Source organism: Cryptomeria japonica, chromosome 9 (assembly GCF_030272615.1).
Source record: "Cryptomeria japonica chromosome 9, Sugi_1.0, whole genome shotgun sequence".
NCBI classification, from domain to species: domain Eukaryota; kingdom Viridiplantae; phylum Streptophyta; class Pinopsida; order Cupressales; family Cupressaceae; genus Cryptomeria; species Cryptomeria japonica.
In genome coordinates, this window is record NC_081413.1 from 678,972,417 (window position 1) to 678,993,037 (window position 20,621).

The window sequence follows — 20,621 nt, forward strand, 5'->3', positions numbered from 1 at the left end:
GCCACCCCATTTTTTAGTTCCCTTTTAAGTGGACTAGGGCGTCCTACCTCTAAAAGGGACACAAATTCAAACATATACAAGTGTCAACTTTTGTCATTTATGATCTAATCTTAATCTTTTCATTTGATCATTATTTTTCGATGCACATTCAAAAATACTTTGGGAATGCTATATAAAGCACATCTTCTATCATTCACAGGGTTTAAAAGAGAGTTTTTTGGTATAATCAAGATAACACTTCAAATTTGAGATATCAACATATTTAGGAACAAACTATAACATTCAAAATTTAATCATGATTTCATGTTTGTCATGATTTGTTATCATTTTATTGCATGAAAATTTGTAAGATTTCTATAAAGAGAATTGCATCCCCACCTTTATGTTTACCTCCATGAGAGTTTCATACTTAAGATATATTAATTCCATTTTAGAATTTACATTATTGTTTTGCCTCTTTTCTCCCTAGGACAAGCTTTCTTTTTTATCAATCACATCTATTATGGAGGTGGGAACACCATAACTGTTAGGGTTTCAAGTAGATCCGAAGCAAATATGAACTAACAATTATATGCAGATTTAAATACAAAAGATAAAGAAATAAAATAGGACATAGATAACACAGAGATTTAACGTGGTTCACCCAGAATGGGTTACGTCCACCATACACAGCCGTCCAATCTTTCTTATTATCCAGCAAAAATAGTACATCAACCTTACAATGCCTTAAGCATCCCAGCCACTTATAACATGCATTTTTTAGGGCAACAAACAAAGTCGGCCTTTTAGGGTTTTATTACAATGTCGGTTTTCATCAACGAAAAAATGGTAAAAAAAATTTTCTCGACGGCTGCCACCCCCGAACCCCTGTCCGGGGCCCGGCCTGGCCCCGGACCCTAGCGAGGATACGTGTTGAGTGTACAGTACTTTGCTGATCAGTCACCACATTTCAACAATCTCCCACTTGGAGATTGATTAGGCTCCACACCAAACAATCTCCCACTTGGAGACTGATACTACACGACACCACTGTACATGCAACATCCGCTGGATAAAACATTAGGACTTGACTGGTATAAATTCCACAATTATCAATCAAGAAGACCAATAGAAACTGATGAAGAAATCAGCTTCTCCTGTGGAACTACCTTTGTGAACATATCGACAGGATTCTCACTTGTGTGAATCTTCTCAAGCTGTAACTGACCCTCCTCCAAAACAGTCCGGATGAAGTGGTATCTGAGCTGAATGTGATTTGTCCTTGAATGAAAAGAAGAGTTCTTTGCAAGATGAATGGCACTCTAGCTATCAATATACAATGGGCTATCCTCTTGTGTCTGACCCAATTCCTTCAGAAAACATTGCAACCAAATCATCTCCTCGCTGGCTTTTGTAGCAGCAACATACTCAGCTTCAGTGGTTGAAAGTGCAACAACCTTTTGCAGCCTAGAAATCCAACTGACTGCAGTTCCCCCTATAGTAAAAACATACCCTGTAGTACTCCTCCGTGAATCAATATCACCCGCTAGATCAGAGTCAACAAATCCACTTAGAGTAGCATTAGATCCTTTGAAACATAATGCCTTCGTAGTAGTTCCTTTCAAATACTGAAGAATCCATTTCACAGCATTCCAATGTTCCATACCCAGATTACTCATAAACCTGCTCACAACTCCCACTGCATGTGCAATATCTGGCCTTGTGCATACCATTGCATACATTAGACTGCCAACAGCTGATGAATACGGGATGTTAGACATTTTATTAACCTCTTCCTGTGCCTTTGGGCACATCTCCTTAGTCAATTTGAAATGACTAGCCAAAGGTGTACTAACTGCTTTTGCATCCTGCATGTTAAATCTTTTCAACACCTTCTTTATATACTCACTTTGAGACAAATTCAAGGTTTTATTTTTCCTGTCCCATGTAATCCTCATACCGAGAATTTGCTTAGCTGCACCCAAATCCTTCATAGCAAATGACCTGGCTAATTTCTATTTAAGATCATTTATATGTTGCATGTTATACCCAACAACAAGCATGTCATCAACATAAAGCAACAGGATAATATAACTGCCATTATCAAATCTCTTAAAATATACGCAATGATCAAAATGACATCTATGATAACCGTGTTCAGCCATGAAACTATCAATTTTAAATACCATTGTCGGGGTGCTTGCTTTAGGCCATACAGACTTTTCTTCAACCTGCACACCAAGTTCTCCTTACCTTTGACCTCATATCCCTGTGGTTGCAACATGTAAATTTCCTCCTCCAAATCTCCATGGAGAAAAGCTATTTTGACATCTAATTGTTCAAGATGTAAATCATCTGTAGCCACAAGACTAAGTACAGTTCTAATTGAAGTCATTTTTACAACTGGAGAAAATATTTCATCATAATCTATACCCTTTTTCTGTGCAAAACCTTTTACCACAAGTCTAGCCTTATATCTTTTCTGACCTCCTTCCTCCTCCTTCAGCCGATAAACCCATTTGTTAGGCAAGACTCTTTTTTCTGTAGGTAAAGGGACTAAGTCCCAAGTCTTATTTTTCATCAAGGAGTCCATCTCCTCTTTCATGCCTAGTTCCCATTGTTGTTTGGCATCTACTTGCATTGCTTCTTCATATTCTTCTAGTTCACCAGAATCCATTAATAAAATAGAATACAAAGAAGGAGAAAATATTTCAGGGGGTCTACTTGCCCTTGTAGAATGTCTAACACTTGCAGGAGTTTGTGGGACAATCTGTTGTTTTTGAGCATCAGGTACCTGTGGCATTTCATTTTCAGGAATCTCATCCAACACCACATATTCTTGTTTGTCCTGTTCATGCTTCTTTTCCTGCATCTGTTCTTTATACATAACCTTTTCATTGAATATAACATCTCTACTTCTAATTGTTTTCTTATTTTCAAAATCCCATAACCGATAGCCATATTCATCTATCCCATATCCAATGAAGGTACATTTCTGAGATTTAGCATCAAGCTTGGTTCTGTTTTCTTTATCAACATGGACAAAAGCTTCACAACCAAAAGTTTCTAGAAAAGAATAATTTACCTTTTTACCAGTCCATGCCTCCTCTGGAATACCACCATCCAAAGGGGTTGAAGGTCCTCTATTTATCAAATAGACAGCAGTATGTACAACATCTGCCCAAAAAATGTAAGGGCAATCCAGCATGCAATCTCATGCTTCTCGCACGTTCCATAATAGTCCTATTCATTCTCTCTGACACACCATTTTCCTGTGGAGTTCCTAGAACTGTCTTCTGCTTTCGAATCCCATTTAAGGAACAATAATCTTCAAATGCTTTGCTGCAATACTCACCTCCATTATCCGATCTGAGACACTTCAACTTTTTTCCTGTCTCATTCTCAACGAAAGCTTTCCATTTCTTAAAAGTTTCAAAAACATCTGATTTTTGTTTTAGGAAATATACCCATGTTTTTCTGGTTGAGTCATCAATAAAAATAACATAATAACAAGAGCCACCAAGAGATGATACCTGAGCCGGTCCCCATACATCTGAATGTACAAGCTCTAACTTCTCACTCTTCTTCTATTTCCCAACCTTGAGAAATCTGACTCTTTTCTGTTTACCATAAACACAGTTTTCACAGAACTCTAAATCAATCTTCTTTAGTCCTGGAAATAGATTTTTGGAGTGAAGGATTTTCATCCCTTTCTCACTCATGTGCCCAAGCCTATGGTGCCACATTATCGAATATGTTCTTGCAACATTTATTGTTGTTGTCCCTGCAGTAACTTTATCTGTAGCAGCTAAGGTAGAGTAAGTGTTACTAGTACACAGATATAATGTGCCTACCTTCGCACCTTTAGCTACTACTAATGATCCTTTAGTGACCTTCCACATACTGTCTGAGAAGGTAACTATGCAACCTTCATTACCTAGTTGCCCTGCATAAATTAAATTTCTTCTTAAATTAGGAACATGTGTTACCTCCTGCAGAAACCAATCATTACCATTCTGCAACTTGATCTTTATCTTTCCTTTTCCAACAATTTGACAGGGCTCATCATCACCCAAATATACCTATCCAAAATCACCTTGAACATAATCTAGAAAATATTTTCTATGGGGTGTAGCATGAAATGAAGCCCCAGAATCTATTACCTAGGAATCATTAACATTATCCAAACATAAGATTAAAGCATCTTGTAAAGTATTACTTGCAATATTAGCTTCCTTACTGTCATTTTCATTTTTGTCTCCTTCTTTGTTTTTTCGAGACCAACAGTCTTTCTTTAGATGACTAGGCTTTCCGTAGTACCAACAATCTTTCTTTCCTCTAGATTGAGAGCGTCCTTTCTTTGACTTCCCTCGTGACTTCTCATTCCCAGGGCCTTTTCCTCTTTCCTTTGATCTTCTTCTGTTCTCCACATTCAAAACACTACCCGATGATATTGGAGTCTCATTTGTGCTTTTCCTTCGCATTTCCTCACTTAGGATAACACCAACAATATCCTCAAATACCAAAGTATTTTTACCAGAGATAGAGTCACTTACAGCCATAACCAAGCTATTCCAGCTTTCTGGCAAAGAACATAAAATCAAGAGAGCCCTAACCTCTTCTGCAATGGTAATTTTTACCAAAGACAATTGACTAGTAATTGTATTAAATTCATTTAAGTGCTCCGCTACAGATCCTCCCTCACTCATTTTCAAATTAAACAAACGCTTCATAAGAAATACCTTATTCGAAGCCAAGGGTTTCTCATACAACTTAGCCAATGTTGCCATCAAATCTACAGTCATTTTTGCTTCTGTTATATTGAATGCTACAGACGACGGAAGGCACAATCGAATGGATCCCAGTGCCTTTCTATCTAAAATGTCCCACTCTTCATCTGATATTATGGTCGGTTTCTTTGCCTTTCCTTCCAATGGCTGCCACAAATCCTTTTGATACAGGTAATCCTCCATCTGCATTTTCCATAACTGATAATTCTGGCTGTTAAACTTTTCGACCTTGAATTTGGAATCCTCCATTGCTCCCACTCAAATCTGAATGTCTTGCCAATTTACAGAAAACCTCGCTCTGATACCAATTGTTAGGGTTTCAAGCAGATCCGAAGCAAATATGAACTAACAATTATATGCAGATTTAAATACAAAAGATAAAGAAATAAAACAGGACAAGATAACACAGAGATTTAACATGGTTCACCCAGAATGGGTTACGTCCACCATACACAGCCGTCCAATCTTTCTTATTATCTAGCAAAAATAGTACATTAACCTTACAATGCCTTAAGCATCCCAACCGCTTATAACATGCATTTTTTAGGGCAACAAACAAAGTTGGCCTTTTAGGGTTTTATTACAATGTCGGTTTTCATCAACGAAAAAATGACAAAAAAAAATTTCTCGACGGCTGCTGCCCCTGAACCCCCGCTTCTCTCAGGGGCTACCGCCTCGAACCCCTGCCCGAGGCCCGGCTCGGCCCCGAACCTCGACGAGGATACGTGCTGAGTGTACAGTACTTTGCTGATCAGTCGCCACATTTCAACAATAACAACTATAATCAAACCATTGGAACAATGAGGTTCAGACTAACTTTACATCATAGCTTACAATCAACAAACCACAAAAAAGTATGAATCAAGTAATTCATCACATGCCATCACATTTATCCATCATGATAAATGGAATTTAACTAACTTTGAGAAGTAACAAGAAACCATACAAAATATAAAAACAACACATAAAGATCCACCATATCTTCAATTAAATTTATATGTTTATTCCAACATAATCCTGGCAACAATCTCTTGCTTCCTCCTCCTGCTCTACTCTCTTCTGTTACTTTGTCTATCAACCCTTACAAATAAGAAGGCTAATCTTTTTATAGATATCCCAATTAAAATTCAAGGTCCCAGATTGATTTGAAATCAATGGCCAAGATTTAGCAATAAACCCTAATTAGGGTTAGTTGCAACAAACTCCTCTTCGACCAATGGGAAAATTACAACATTTTGGACACTTGTCCTTCCCTTGAATGTGAATCAATAATAACTGAGGTTAGGTACATTGAATTTTGTGCCTTCCACATGTATAGTTGTTGACAAGTCAAGTTCATTGAACTTGGACATGCTGACTTGGAATAACTTGATTGGTTGGATGACTGGGCACCACCTCAACATGTATCTTGTAAAATTTCTCCTTCATCACAAAGAATTCCTTTCATATTGGGAAATATCTATTGGTACTCAACATTATCACCTCGCTTGACTAATTGCGAATGTTCATATTCCCAAATTACATCATCATGATCAATTTTCTAACTTTGATTAACTCTTCTAAAATTATCTTCTCTATTCCTTGCAGTTTCCTTGATCATTCTTGCATTTCACTTTTCAATCTTTCTTGTTCGAGAATTCACCTTCTTGTGATGCATTTCCACTTCCAACCTTGTAATATTTCACCTTGAATGTTCTTGACCTTGATTTTTTGATTCCCTTGCACTAGTGAAATACATTTCTCCTTCATTTGTTCATTTACCTCATTCTTCATCTTTCTACAAGCTTCCTCTTATTATAGTTGTTGTCTTTGCATTGTCATGCTTATTCTTGAGATACTTGATCTTCTTATCTTTGTTGAGTCTTCATGTTGCAATGTTGGTTTTCTTTTCATTAATCTTCCTTGAGCTTGATTACTTCCATGTTGATATTGTAAAGTCTTTCACATTGTGGAGTAATCCTCTTCATTGGTCCTTTTGATGTTTATCCTTCATGTCTCCTCGAATGTTCATCCTTTACATTTTACATCATTGAAGTTCTTAGCCATGATTCTATAAGAACCCCACCAATTCTAACTTCTAACACTGCTACTGAATTTATTTTTTAGTTTTGTAGTTTTATAATTTTTTGTGTTTTTGCAAGGGTTTGATTGAATAAGCAAATGCCTAATAACTAAATGAATCGATTGCAACTGAGAATATTAATATTGTTCAAGAAATGATAATTACAATCATACAACTCTAATATTCATTGAAATACTAAACCTTCTACAACACGTGCATACCTGGAAATAAGGAATACAACTACTGGTGGGAATTTTCAGCTAAAAAGCAACCTCTAAATGATTCAAATCCTCTCCAAATTGATTGACTTTTCCTTCGTGATGTTCGCTGATGGTTTCCTCATTGTAAGGTGCCTCTTCCTTAAATTTATTGGAATTTATTGAATACCCCTTGGTCAAAATCGCTCCCCTAGACTTGGCACCACCTCTGTTGCAATTTGATTGTGGCTACTACTATTCGTACAACCTAGAAAAATAATGCCACAGTGTGAGGGATGGTTGTTCTATTTCGTCCTTCAATCCACAGATGTAGCTCATTCAAACAGTTATAGAACCCTGGTATTTCTTCACCAATTTGTACAAATGGAACCTCTGTATGAAGCTCCCTTGGTTGCCAAATTCACTGCATATTTCACCAATTTAGATGGCTATAACATTGTAGATTTTCCCATTCTCCAATGGCGGATGAAAACTGAAACCCTTGATCTTTGATCTCCACAAAGTCATGAAAAAGAGATGCAAACAATAATAATTGAACTTCTTCTTGTTAAGCATATATAATCCTCAAGAGAGTTTGAATTTCTCCCAAAAAGTACTTTAATAACATTAAGTTGGTATCATTAAATGAAATAAAGACCTTGATTTATGTGCACATAATTAATTAATAAGTCAGCCCCCTTCTCATGATGCCTAGTCCCTCAAGTTATAAAGTTAAGTTATAACTTTATATTTACCTTATTTAATCATTATTATTAATTTGGCCACATAAACATTAATATCTCTTGAAATACTTAACATTTTTCAATGTTGTTTGAAATGGGAGTCGACCCTGTTGTTCCCCATGTGACCATACACCCCTGCTAAAAATAGAAATGGTCCTTCTTGAAAAACATAAGACTTACTATAAATAGTAAGTATAGCAATTACCATTGCAAATGAAGTCCGAATGATGCCTAACGGAGACCAAACTGAAGCACATAGAACACTAGAGATGATACAATCCTTAGGAAACCCTCTATCCAAACTTATTAGCTTATGAGGGTCAGGATGATAGGTTAATATCACTAAATATCTGATGTCAACAAGAAGGGGACATCATAGTTCGCCCTCCCTGAAATTGCTTGTCCCCAAGCAATCTCAACTCCGGATGTTGTAATATATCCTCACTCTCTCACGTCGCATCCTCTACCGGCAAATCCTTCCACTTAATCAAGTACTCTCTGATAACTCATTGATGTAACTGTCTCTCCCTAACATCAAATGTAGCCTCAGGTATCAGAATCAACTTTCCCTCGTCGTCCAAGGGTGACAACACTGCTATTGAATTAATTTTTTGGTTTTGTAGTTTTATAATTTATTGTGTTTTTGCAAGGGTTTGATTGAAAAAGCAAATACCAAAAAACTAAATGAATCAATTGCAACTGTGAATACTAATATTGTTCAAGGAATGATAATTACAATCATACAACTCCAACATTTATTGAAATACTAAACCTTCTACAACATATTCATACCCGGAAATAAGGAATACAACTACTACTGGGAATTTTCTGCTAAAAAGCAGCGACTAAATGATTCAAATCCTCTCCAAACTGATTGACTTTTCCTTTGTGATGTTCGCTGATGATTTCCTCATTGTAAGACGCCTTGTCCTTAAATTTATTGGAATTTATTAAACACCCCTTGGTCAAAATCGCCCCCTTAGACTTGGCACCACCTTTGCTCCAATTTGATGGTGGCTGCTACTATTCGTAAAACCTAGAAAAATCACGCCACAGTGTGAGGGATGGTTGTTCTATTTCATCCTTCAATCTACAGATGTAGCTCATTCAAATAGATGTATAACCCTTATATTTCTTCACCGATTTGAACAAATGGAACCTTTGTATGAAGTTCCCCTGGTTGCCAAATTCACTAGGTATTTCACCAATTCAGATGGTTACAACACTGAAGATTTTCCCTTTCTCCAATGGTGGATGAAAACTAAAACCCTTGGTCTCTGCTCTCCACAAAGTCATGAAAAAGAGATGCAAACAATAATAATTGAACTTCTTCTTGTTAAGCATATATAATCCTCAAGAGAGTTCAAATTTCTCGCCAAAGCACTTTAATAACATTAAATGTTATAACATTAAGTTGGCATCATTAGATGAAATAAAGACCTTGGGTTATGTGCACATAATTAATCAATAAGTTAGTCCCCTTCTCACAATGCCTAGTCCCTCAAGTTATAAAGTTAAGTTATAACTTTATATTTACCTTATTTAATCATTATTATTAATTTGGCCACATTAACATTAATCTCCCAAAATAGATGTCGTCTGAAATGGGAGTCCACCCTTCTTTTCCCCATGTGACCATACGCTCCCGCTAAAAATAGAAAGGGTCCTTGAACAACCCAAGATTTACTATAAATAGTAAGTATAAAAATTACCATAGCAAATGAAGTTTGAATGATGCCAAACGGAGACCAAATCGAAGCACATAGAACACTAGAGATGATACAATCCTTAGGAGACCCTCTATCCAAACTCATTAGCCTATGAGGGTCGGGATGATAGGCTAATCTCACTAAATATCTGATGTCAACAAGAATGGGACATCACTGATTCACTTTCTCTTGCACACTAGGGCGGGATTAGGACTTGGTCATGGAAATCCATGACTACCAAGGAATTCCAACTTGAAGTTGGTTCTCTGCCTACACTTGTTTCCTTGTATGGTTTGATCCCTATAATAATTCCTTGGGTGATTGATATTCATGAATATCTTAATGAAATGTAGATCTTTATGATGCAAGCCCACTTCTATGTTCCATTCTTTGAGGTCGTGTTGAATTTCACACTCGTATCTTCATTCCTCACTATCCTTCTTGAATTCCTTCATTTCAAGAGTGAATAGTTTTCTCCTTCATTTTGTCGTCCTCCTTGGATTTGCTTGAATATCTTGATTGCTCCATGTGGTTACATCCTCATTCCATCTTTAATCCTTGCATTGAACCTTAACAAGGAAACATTATGAATCAAGAAGCATGAAAACAACATAAACACTTCATCAAACAAGTTTTTAACCCCCCCAAAATCTGGAAATGAATATCTAAGTTTGGAAATGATGATGTCATTTTGAAATTTGATTAAGCTATAAATAAGATTCATCCCAAATTAAGAAATTGTAATACTACCTTGACAGAGAATTTCGCCTTAATCGAATCTCAAAAATTTGTCCCATTGAATGATATACAAGTTCGCTCCCATGTAGAAAAATATTGCTCCACAAATTTGATAAAATTCATTTTAATGATGTTCGCTCCTAATATTCACTTTGCTCCTCAATCAACTAAAAATTGTATTACAATTTGATGTTTTGAAATGAATTCCAACTTCACCTTTATAGCGCTCCAAGTTTGAAATTAACCCCCCGTTGATCTAGCCGACCTAGCAAGATATTTGTTTGCACTTTAAACTGAAATTATCCTCATACTTCTTTTTCCAACCAACCTCGCAATGTTTTGGACGACTTGAATAACCTTTTATCCTTCCATTAATCAAGGCCGATTCTTGATGCATCTTCTTACATGTTTCATATTTGAATTATGAAGGGACTTTTTATATTTTTATATCTAGTTCCGTTGGCATGTTGATGCACCCTTGAAGGGGTATATAGGGGAGAGGGACTAGTAGTTGTTAGGGATAACTTCGTCAACATGTAGTCATCACATGGAATATTGTGAGACCTCCATTTTTTTAAGAAATGTAATATGGACACTTAACTATCTACAACTAAGGTTTGAAGGCGTGACTCATCATGCAAATCGTCAAAATAACAAGTCTAGTGCGAAGGGTAAGAAAATGACTTTTAAAAGATTCGACCAAAACTTAATCTAAAAATCCCTAGTTGTTGAATAAAAAAATATCATTTGTAAGTAATATAATATTGTATTTTTATGTAAAATATAACTTATATGAAACTTAAATGGACCAAATACCTATTAGTAATCATAAATGTGTATTATCTCTAACTTTTATATCCAACACTAAAGGACCAATAGTTGAACACAAAAACAACATATTATGATATAAGATAAAACTTATATGAACACAAAGGGACCGATTGTTGAACACTTAAATCTTTGTGCAATCCCTTACATTTTATGGAGAAAAACAAGGTATTTATTGTGTTCACCTTTTATATTGGTGATATGACAAATTACTAATATGAAATACTCCAATGCATATAAATTGCTACCCCAATAGTTGTACACATAAGAATAATATTTTTACACTGTGATAACAATACTTGTTTAAGTGAGTATCTTATTTTATAAATGACACACTTTTAGTGGATAGCTATGATATTTTATTTGAAACAAAAAATGATCTATTTCACTTGTTAATTAATGTATTTATGTCCTTTTATATAACATTTATGGGTTCTCTTATGTTCAAGTATTGGTCCATTTTGATCAACATTTGGTAATTTTTTATTTACATGTGGATTGTTTATTTACATTATATAGTATAAATATGTGGCAAGACTGGATATTATATGCACATATGCTATAACGACCATTGGACCCCGTACAACTACCAGTCCCTCTCCCCTAAGTGAGGTTTAATGTCCAATCCAAAACACACGATTAACACTACATTCAATGTTATTTTTGTTTTGACCTACGAATTCAGATCCACCCTTCTTCTTAAGACTGAGGCAATTTCACCCCTAGCTTGAAAATCTTGGCTATTGAGTAGATTTCCTTTTTAAGAGTGGAAATTCAATGCCCAAAGGAAATTTTTCACTTGAGGGAGGGGAATTGCATTTACCTAGTGAAATTCCATCTCTTTCAATCAAGACTAAATTAATTCCCTCACCTTTTTGAGTGGAAATTTGACCAAGTCATGGAAAATGTGCGTGGAAATTCGATCAAGTCATGGAAAATGTGTGAGAATTTGACCAAGTTAGAGAATTTTGAGTGGAATTTTCACCAAGTCATCGAAAATGTGGGTTAAAATTCAAGGTAGACATAGAATATGAAGTGGAAAATTGACTTGCACAAGGAATTTTTAAAAAAAATTTTCCCCTTAACATTTTTTTGGATTTGGAATTGAAATTCTTTCATGATTGATTATCCTTGACAATATTTTTTACTTGGGAATTTTAGATATTCCTCACTTTAAACTTGGTATTTCCCACTTTTCCTTTTATCTTTCCCTCATTTCTTTTTCACAATTTATGACTTTTCCATGATTCTCTTTCTTTTCCAAGTTAACATTTTCCTTAGTTCACTTTCTTGACATTTTATTGACAAAATCAACAAATTTGACAACTTTTTCACTTTTTTGACAATTTTTGCGTTTTTGACAATTTTGACAACAAATTGACAATATTGACAATATTTTACAAAATTGTTTTAATACTGTTCATTTTGGCTTCAACTCTTAGGCTTGATTCTCATTCATGAATTTTGCACTTGATCATACCCTTAAGGATGAACTTTGCATTTTCATTCCTTAGAACAATTGCTCATTTATAATCTCAAAATAAAGATTTTTCATAGTCTAGATGACGGATTGCACACTTAGTTCCTATCCTAGGTTTGGAATTCCTGGCTCAATCTATCCAACTCCAAGGACAAAGGTCTCACACTCTAATTCATTTCAAGAATTGATCAATTGTTATTTTGAATTGATAAGACATCACCTTCCTTAAGTGGTAGGAGACAAAACTATTTCCAAGCTATGCAAACTAAGAAAAAACACCTATGCTAACAAGCAAAACGTGGGGGTCCCCATTTGCAATAGGGTGATGTGTGAAAACATTACATCATTATCCCATTGACATATTTATTATAATATGTCATGTACCCAATTAGTTTTACACCAACTAATGATTTTGATAAGGCCTTAACCAAATGATCTAGAGCAAGCAAGTTCATGACCCTTAGAGTCACAAACTTTTCCCTACAACCCAAACTAATTTTATGGACTTCCAGCACAAAACTAGAGATTAAGCATAACTTATTGATTTCTTCTTGAGACTTACCTTCTTTTGGTCCTAATTCCCTAGAAATTCCATGTTAATTAATCTTCTAGTTGTGTGACAAAAGACTCTCAACCTAGTTATTGCTACCTCTTTGAGGATGAATCATATCTTTCGAGAACCCTAATGCCCAAGAGCCATTCCCACAACTAGTATTTTTGTATTGACCAAGAGAATAATTGAAGTCTTTGTGGTCCATAACCTTCCTTTTGCTTTCATCCCTAAATTATTTCACACTTCACACTTTAAATTCTTCTCTCGATTCACCAACCCACCACTCTAATCTCCATGTTTGAACTTTATTTTTTGATAAAAAGGGATCCCAGTAGGACAACCTTTGATATAAGCGTATAATGTTTCCGTGTAATTCATACAAATATTTTAGATATAGTTATTTAAAAAATCAATCTTTTGGTAATAGAAGAGTCCATTGTTGAATTCATGAGATAAGTTATTTAGGTGCACTTCAAGATTAATATTTTTTAGTATTTTTTACATAGATATATCTAAGATATTAGTTTATATAGTTTATTAAATTTGATATGTAAATGAATGTCAATTTTATATTAAGAAGTTTATTTTATCCACTCACTCTATAACAAATCTCTAGCTATCATTACATTCAAATCTTTTATAAATCAATTAAAAATTAAAATGATTATAAACATACAATAATCAATATTTTCTTAAAATCTAAACATCAACAAGTTATAAAAATACATACAAGATTATAAATTTAAAATAATTTAGCTATAAATTTAAATATTAATAAGCTTTTATTTATATTATTATAAAATAATATGTACACTATGTTTAAGCAACCTTTTTAATAAAAATATAGTATATTCAATAAAGTAAAGCACTCTATGTTACTTTATCTAGAGATAATGTTGAATCTCACCAACTTTAAGATAAGAATCACTTTTGTATTGATCTTTTCCTTTTTATGAGAATCATATTTCTATTGATCTTTTCTTTTTTATAAGAATCATATTTCTATTGATTTTTTTAATACAAGAATCATATTTTGATTATTTTTTAAATATGAGAATCATATTTCTATTGATCTTATTTTTCATCTTTCTATAGAATGTTGTTGTTGTTAAGACTTTATAGACATACCTTTCTACCACTATAATTTAATTTTTTAATAAATATTTTAAATTATTAATCTAAAGTTTAATAAGAATATTCATAAAATGAAAAGAAAATGATACCACTTTTACTTTTTTCTTCTGTTCCCTCCTTTTTTCGTGCACGACATTTTCTTTGAAGAATTTTGCTTGCTTTCACAAGCCTAAAATGGAATAGAAGATGAGTGGTATTGCGTTGCTCGTCCTCCTGGTTTGATTTGAGTTGCAGTTAGAACGAGGTAGTGCATGGCAGACAAATTCATCGTCCAAGTCTGTAATTTATCCACAAATGCAACCGAAACCGATGTTGGAGATTTCTTCGGCTATTGTGGAACTGTACTCAATGTAAAGCTAGAAAGGTAAAGTTTTTCCTTATGATACCCATTTTGGTTTTTGGTATCTCTTGTTTATTGCACTTTATGATCATCAATTTGGAAGAAAGAATTTTGTGAATCATATTCTTTAAAGTCAAGTTGATCTGTTAAAAAAAATAGACTTAACAGTTTTTTCTCTATAATAGAGATGCTTTTAATGAACTGTTATTCATGGGGAATTGGTTCACCGTATTAAGTTGGTTTTGTTGTTATAAAGCTTCACCTAAAACATTAAGCCACAACCCTCCTATAACTATCAAATCGAGACAACTGTGGGAAAAATAGCAACTTCTATGTTTCAAAAAATATTTCATTTATCCAATGTTTAATTTAAGTTTAAACAAAGAAAAATTTGTACCGACTATTTTTGATTAATATAAAATGATGTTGAAGGAACCGTGAACTCTGTATATCAGAAAGAAGAGCTCAAAGTCTATACAAACTGTCAATGACCATAAAATCGGTGTACTTGCTCATGAAAATTTCACTTCAGTCATCATTGCTTTGTTATACCCTTTATGGAATGAAAATCTACTTCTGTCACCCTCTTCTCAACTGTTGGTTTTCTTCTTCACTACTCTTTTACCATCTCTGCAAACTTGCCAGTTGGTTTGTTTCTTCTCTACCTATTTACTATCTCTCCAAGCCTACTTGATGTTTTTTTTTACTCTTCTACTCATTTAACATTTCTGAAAGCCTCTTGGACGTTTTGGAATTTTTCTCTCTGGTGCCAGTGAGAAAAATAACCAGTGCAGAAAATTTGTAAAGAAGAACAATAGCACATAACACACAGATTTATGTGGAAAAACCTGGTAAAAATATACCAATAAAAAACCACGGGCAAATTTTGTCTTTCGTATTGATTCTCAGGAATTACAGAGTTACAACAATCTCCAGACTATACATCAAAACATGACTTCGAGCAGCCTAAAACAACCGAGTTGTAAAGTCCTACTTGAAGACAACTTACTAAATATAGTAAGTATGACTCGCACAACTGCATGTAAAACACATGTCCAAATTACTATTTATAGAAAGTTTATTAACAAAACTTTCTATTTATAGTGGATACTCCATGATGACGCAACCACTGCTAGCTAAGATAGCCATGATGACTCAACCACTGCTAGCTAAGAGTCCAATTTGGACTTCACATTCCAACAGTGCCTTCAACCTTTCAAACTCCAATTTCTATCCCCATCTTCTTTTCAGCCTTATTTTTTACTTCAACCCTTCCAGCCTTTGTGTTAAACTAGCTCATATTCTATGGACTATGTGCAGTGATGCCCCAGACTTTCCCAGCACTGCACTTTTTAAATCATTTTACCTATGACTCTTCTTGCACATTCAATTCTCATTACTCGTTGGCTTCCTCAGATCACTATTTTGAACCTGTCATGCATAGAAAAGCTCCTCTGAACTTACAAATGGTTCCACCCTTAACCAATAACTATTCATTTTTCCCTACAGGTTCTCAGCATCCATGCTTGCTCTCAAACTTTTCCATAATTATCGGACAATGCTCTTCATAAGATTTATTATCTTAGAATCTTTATCTCTGAAACTAACCGATATAATACACCTATAATTTTAGCCAGCTTCCTTCTCTCCTACATCTAATGACTCCAAGAACTAATTGAAGAACTTCTGGTTTATGTTGAATTCTGGGTGCAAAAATAAATAAAGATAAAAGGGCTATGGCGTTCAGGTCACTCAGTTGAAACAAGACAAAACAGAAAAAAGTTAAAAAGAGAACTCTTTTCAATTATTGTCCTACTTGCATACCATCTGCTATAGTGTAAACTGCTGTGCAGATATTCTTGTAAACTGTTTCTTACCAGGAGAACTATGATTCTATGGGCGTCATCCTTGTTCCTTCTAAGTAATCACAGGGTTATTTCATGTGCGATTGAAAACTTATTTTCCTTTTGGTTTACATGGCCCCTTCTATTTGGATTAAGTCTATTATCGGACTTGTTCCATAGGCAAGTTCTTTAAATCGATCCCTGATTTCTTAGTTTCTATAACTAATCCAGACCTTTATTAGAACTATCCTTTATTTTTAGTAACTGCCATTGCTTTTTATGAAAAATACATTTACCTTCTTACGTATGCACTCGATGAGTTGACATAGAGCTTACCGCAAATGGAATATACCTGTTTCAGTCAACTGGATTTGATATGGTGTCACAATTAACAAGGAACTTGATTGAACTGATTCAATTCTTTTCCATCCTCTTTTGAGATTGTTTAGGACCTTATACTTGGTGTCCATGTAAATTTACTGGTTTGACCAAGATTATGTGGAGAAATTCCTTAGTTTTTAAATCCATAGGGATATACTCCCGTACTTATTTTGTAGGGAAATTTGTTCTCCAAACCACCTATTGTTCATTTTTTAATGAAGACAATCCATTTATAAATTTTAGCTAAAATTTCTTGGCTCAGATATTAAAAGGATATTTTGTCTTCAAATTGCTTTCCTCTAAAAGAGACTTTACAATCTTCTTCTTTACTTCCACTCACCATTACGGAAGTCTTGTTGATATTGAATTGCAGCTCAGAAGATTTACAGAAATCGCTATATGCATTGTATATGTCTTTGAAAATACTTTTGTTTTTAGTATCCAGGACCAGACCATCTGCATACACTAAAAGCATAAGAAATATGCATTAGATAAATATATAGAATTCACCATCCAGGTTCAATATACGGAATTTAGTAAAATTTTAACAATTGGGTATCCTTTGAAATGTTTAATCGAATTGTCAAATCTAATAGTTGAGAATCAGTAAAGAGGATTGGGCAAAAACAGCACATGAAGATTTCTTTGCTGGTTTTGTTCTTCATATAAGTGGAGACTACTGATTGACAGAGAAGTAAGTTCATTTAAGAAGATGTATAAGATCTATTTTTGTAAAAGGAGGACCCTAAAATTATCTTGGTGGTTTTTTGGAATGACGACGATAGTGCTGGAAAGTATGCACGGGTTGCATTTGTGACTTTTAAGGAGCCTTATGCTTTAGAAACTGCCGTTCTCTTGAGTGTAAGTAAGTTTGCTTCTTGTAAATTAAAGATGTCAGGAAATTATATAGTGTTCAATAAGGGCATACTAATTGATCATTAGAGGGCTATTAATTTGTGCTTCTTTTTTTTCGCCTATGTGAATATTTGGACAGGGATCAAGCATCAGAGGTCAAGTAATATGTGTAGTTCCATGGGGAGGATCTGAGGATGCAGTTCTGCGCTGGAAGAAGCAATCAATGGGTATTTCTATAAAAGATCAGGCCAGAGTAGAAAGAGAACTTAAACAAAAGGACAGAAGCAGCAAAACTTACACCAACATGCAAGAAGAAGTACAGAATGAAGAAGATGAGGACAAACCAAAAGTATGCTCAAGTTCTTTTTCTATATATGATATTTATACATTTTCATACTTGTTTTCCTTTTGAATAAAAAATAAATTTATTCCTTCACGATCAGCTTAGTACAACTGAAAGTGCTGCTTTCAGTCAGTTTTCCTTGTTAAATTGTGGTGATACATCTAGTACCTTTTTACTTAGTCTCCTAATGGGTTTCTTATGTGTTTCAATCCACCCAAGACTTGAACCCTTTTTCATGTGGCACGGTACATTGAGTTATCTAGTGACTTTTTAGTTAGTTTCCTAATGGACTTCTTGTATGTCCCAATCCACCCAAGACTTGCACCCTTTTTCATGTGCCCAAAAACAAGAGCACATTCCATTGAATTTGATCTAAATGGTCTGCTAACAATCGAGGACATGCCTTTACCACTCCACCAACTCAATGGACATCATCAATTTCCTAAAGAACAAATCAACGTTCTTTTTCCTTGCTTAATTTTTATTGGTTTGTATCCTCGTGTTTGTGATAATTCATTTTCCAGGGCCTTTACTGCATTAATGCTATTTATAAGCATTGGCCTTTTTTATGGAAAACCTCAAGGAAATAATTCAAACCCTTGAAATCTTGTTGTTTTAAAGTTGTGAATATTTTTCCCTTGGAATGCAAAGCTGTAGAAAACTGACCTATCAGAAAAGGGACCAAAAGTGTAAAAGAAATTCAGTTTCTTAGTGCCACAGTTGGAAGTGCTAAGAAATGGATAAGAGCATGCACAGAACACGAGGCACAAAGGATGATGACTGACATCCACAAATATTTTAAAGGACAAAAGTTGTGCATATCAGATTCTTTATTTAGTTGCAAAATAGATACACTTCTGTATATACCATAGGCTCTCTAACTTTTGTCCACAATCGACTATATCTCAACAGCTTAAATGAATGAATGAAAGATTTTATTGACCTATAGGAGACCAAAATGTCTATAGGACCACCTAGCAATGTCGGGGAAGATGTGTACACCATGTACAGTCTAGGTCACCTTGGAAAAATGTGCAAGGTCAGCCAAACTAAAGTTGAGACATTGCAGCTCTCTTCTTAAGGTTAGATCTCCTATTCTTTATTTTGTCTTCCGTTCTACCTTGGGTGTTGCCCATCTATTTCACACCAAAGCTGATGTGAGCTTGTTTTTAATTGAACTAATGGCATTTTTTTCCTTCCATTGATTTCTCCCATGTAAGTTTTCTAATGGTTCTCATAGATGGGGTTGAACTCATTGATGTTGCATTCTCTCTTCCTAGTGAGTTTCTTTATCCACATTGTTAGCTTGAATTTTTTTTGCATATTTTTAATTTCCCAATTAATATTTTTTATTTGTGTAGTCCAATGTCCTACTTATGCATCCACTTGAATTTTGTTTTGTCCAATTGATCTTGCTTGGCTAACTCTTTTCTTACTACCATTTTCAAGCATTGGTTAATATTTGTCTTTTATTTTTTTTAGGTAGCCTATTAGCGAAATTATAGCCATTGGTTTCAAAGATGATGTACCTGTCTTAGACTCTTAGTTAAGCATTTTGTTTAGAGCTAAGCCTTTAATTCTGGAACTACTCATGATTGAGTGTTTTGAATTCTCTCACATATCTACTTTTTAGGTCCAATGTATTGCGACCCCATACTCTACACCTATATAGTTCCATTGGCATGACAAGCAACCCCAAAAAGATCCTCGTGGTATTTCAATTCCACAACTTACATATCCTTATCTATTCTATATTGATTATAATTCTTTCATTCTCCTATTTTTTTCTTCTTGCAGGACTCCTAACAAATTTCATTGTGGAAATCAAGACCGAGATACTTATAGTTTGTGGCTAGCTATAACAATTTGCTCTAAAAAGGAAGTTTGTTTGCTTTTTCTTTCTTTGAAGAGAGAAAATTGAGACTTCAGTTTTCTTGCTGCCAACTTGCATCCCTAATTCTTTATAAAGGAGTTAAAGTGCCTTCAAGCATTCTCTTTGCAGCATCGTAAATTGTACACCCCTAATTAGGGTTGTCTAATTCCATGCTTAGGTTAGCACCCACCTTAGTGTGTCCCATTGCATCTTGCATTTATAGGGCTTCTTTAGGCATTTAATTAGTAATTTAATTAAATCTAAAGTCCTCTTTCATCAATTCACACATTTTAAAATTGGGCCCTTAACCCTAGGTGCACCCCCTTTTATTTTATTTTAATTTAATCCTAATAATATTCTAATTTCAATCTTCAAGGCACATTTTCACATATCTACACATCTTGGATTGATCTACCGTCTTGGATTTAGCATTAGAATCACAATATCTCGCATCCCTAGAAAATCAGAAAAAAGTTGATTGGGTCACAAACTTTTTTCCCTGAATTTCGGGAGCTTAATTTGGCGGTAATATAATGTTCAAATCCCACTTGGTGTCAATTTTTATCAATTCTAAGTCAGCCTATTATCAAATTTAAAATTAGGGTTTCATATATAAAGCCTTTCTTTCCCTCATTTGAGGATCCAAATCTAGCAATTTGAAAGGAGATCCTTGTGAGGTGAAAGAGAATCTTTATGTGAAGTCTAAAATCAGCAAATTCATTCATCAATCAAGTCTTCATCAACATTTTCATCAATTATGGAAGTTTAGGAG

General features: G+C 34.5%; 1 protein-coding gene across 1 annotated transcript in view; it reads left to right on the plus strand.

The window, feature by feature from the left end:
* The first annotated feature begins 14,327 nt into the window (after positions 1-14,327).
* The window catches only part of LOC131073995 (binding partner of ACD11 1), a 55,864-nt gene continuing 49,570 nt past the window's right edge, over positions 14,328-20,621 (plus strand). Inside the window, exons 1-3 of the mRNA XM_058010546.2 lie at positions 14,328-14,577; positions 17,564-17,639; positions 17,773-17,982. Of these exons, the coding sequence (XP_057866529.2) occupies positions 14,465-14,577; positions 17,564-17,639; positions 17,773-17,982 (399 nt within the window). The 5' untranslated portion in view covers positions 14,328-14,464. The remainder of the gene's footprint in view (positions 14,578-17,563; positions 17,640-17,772; positions 17,983-20,621) is intronic.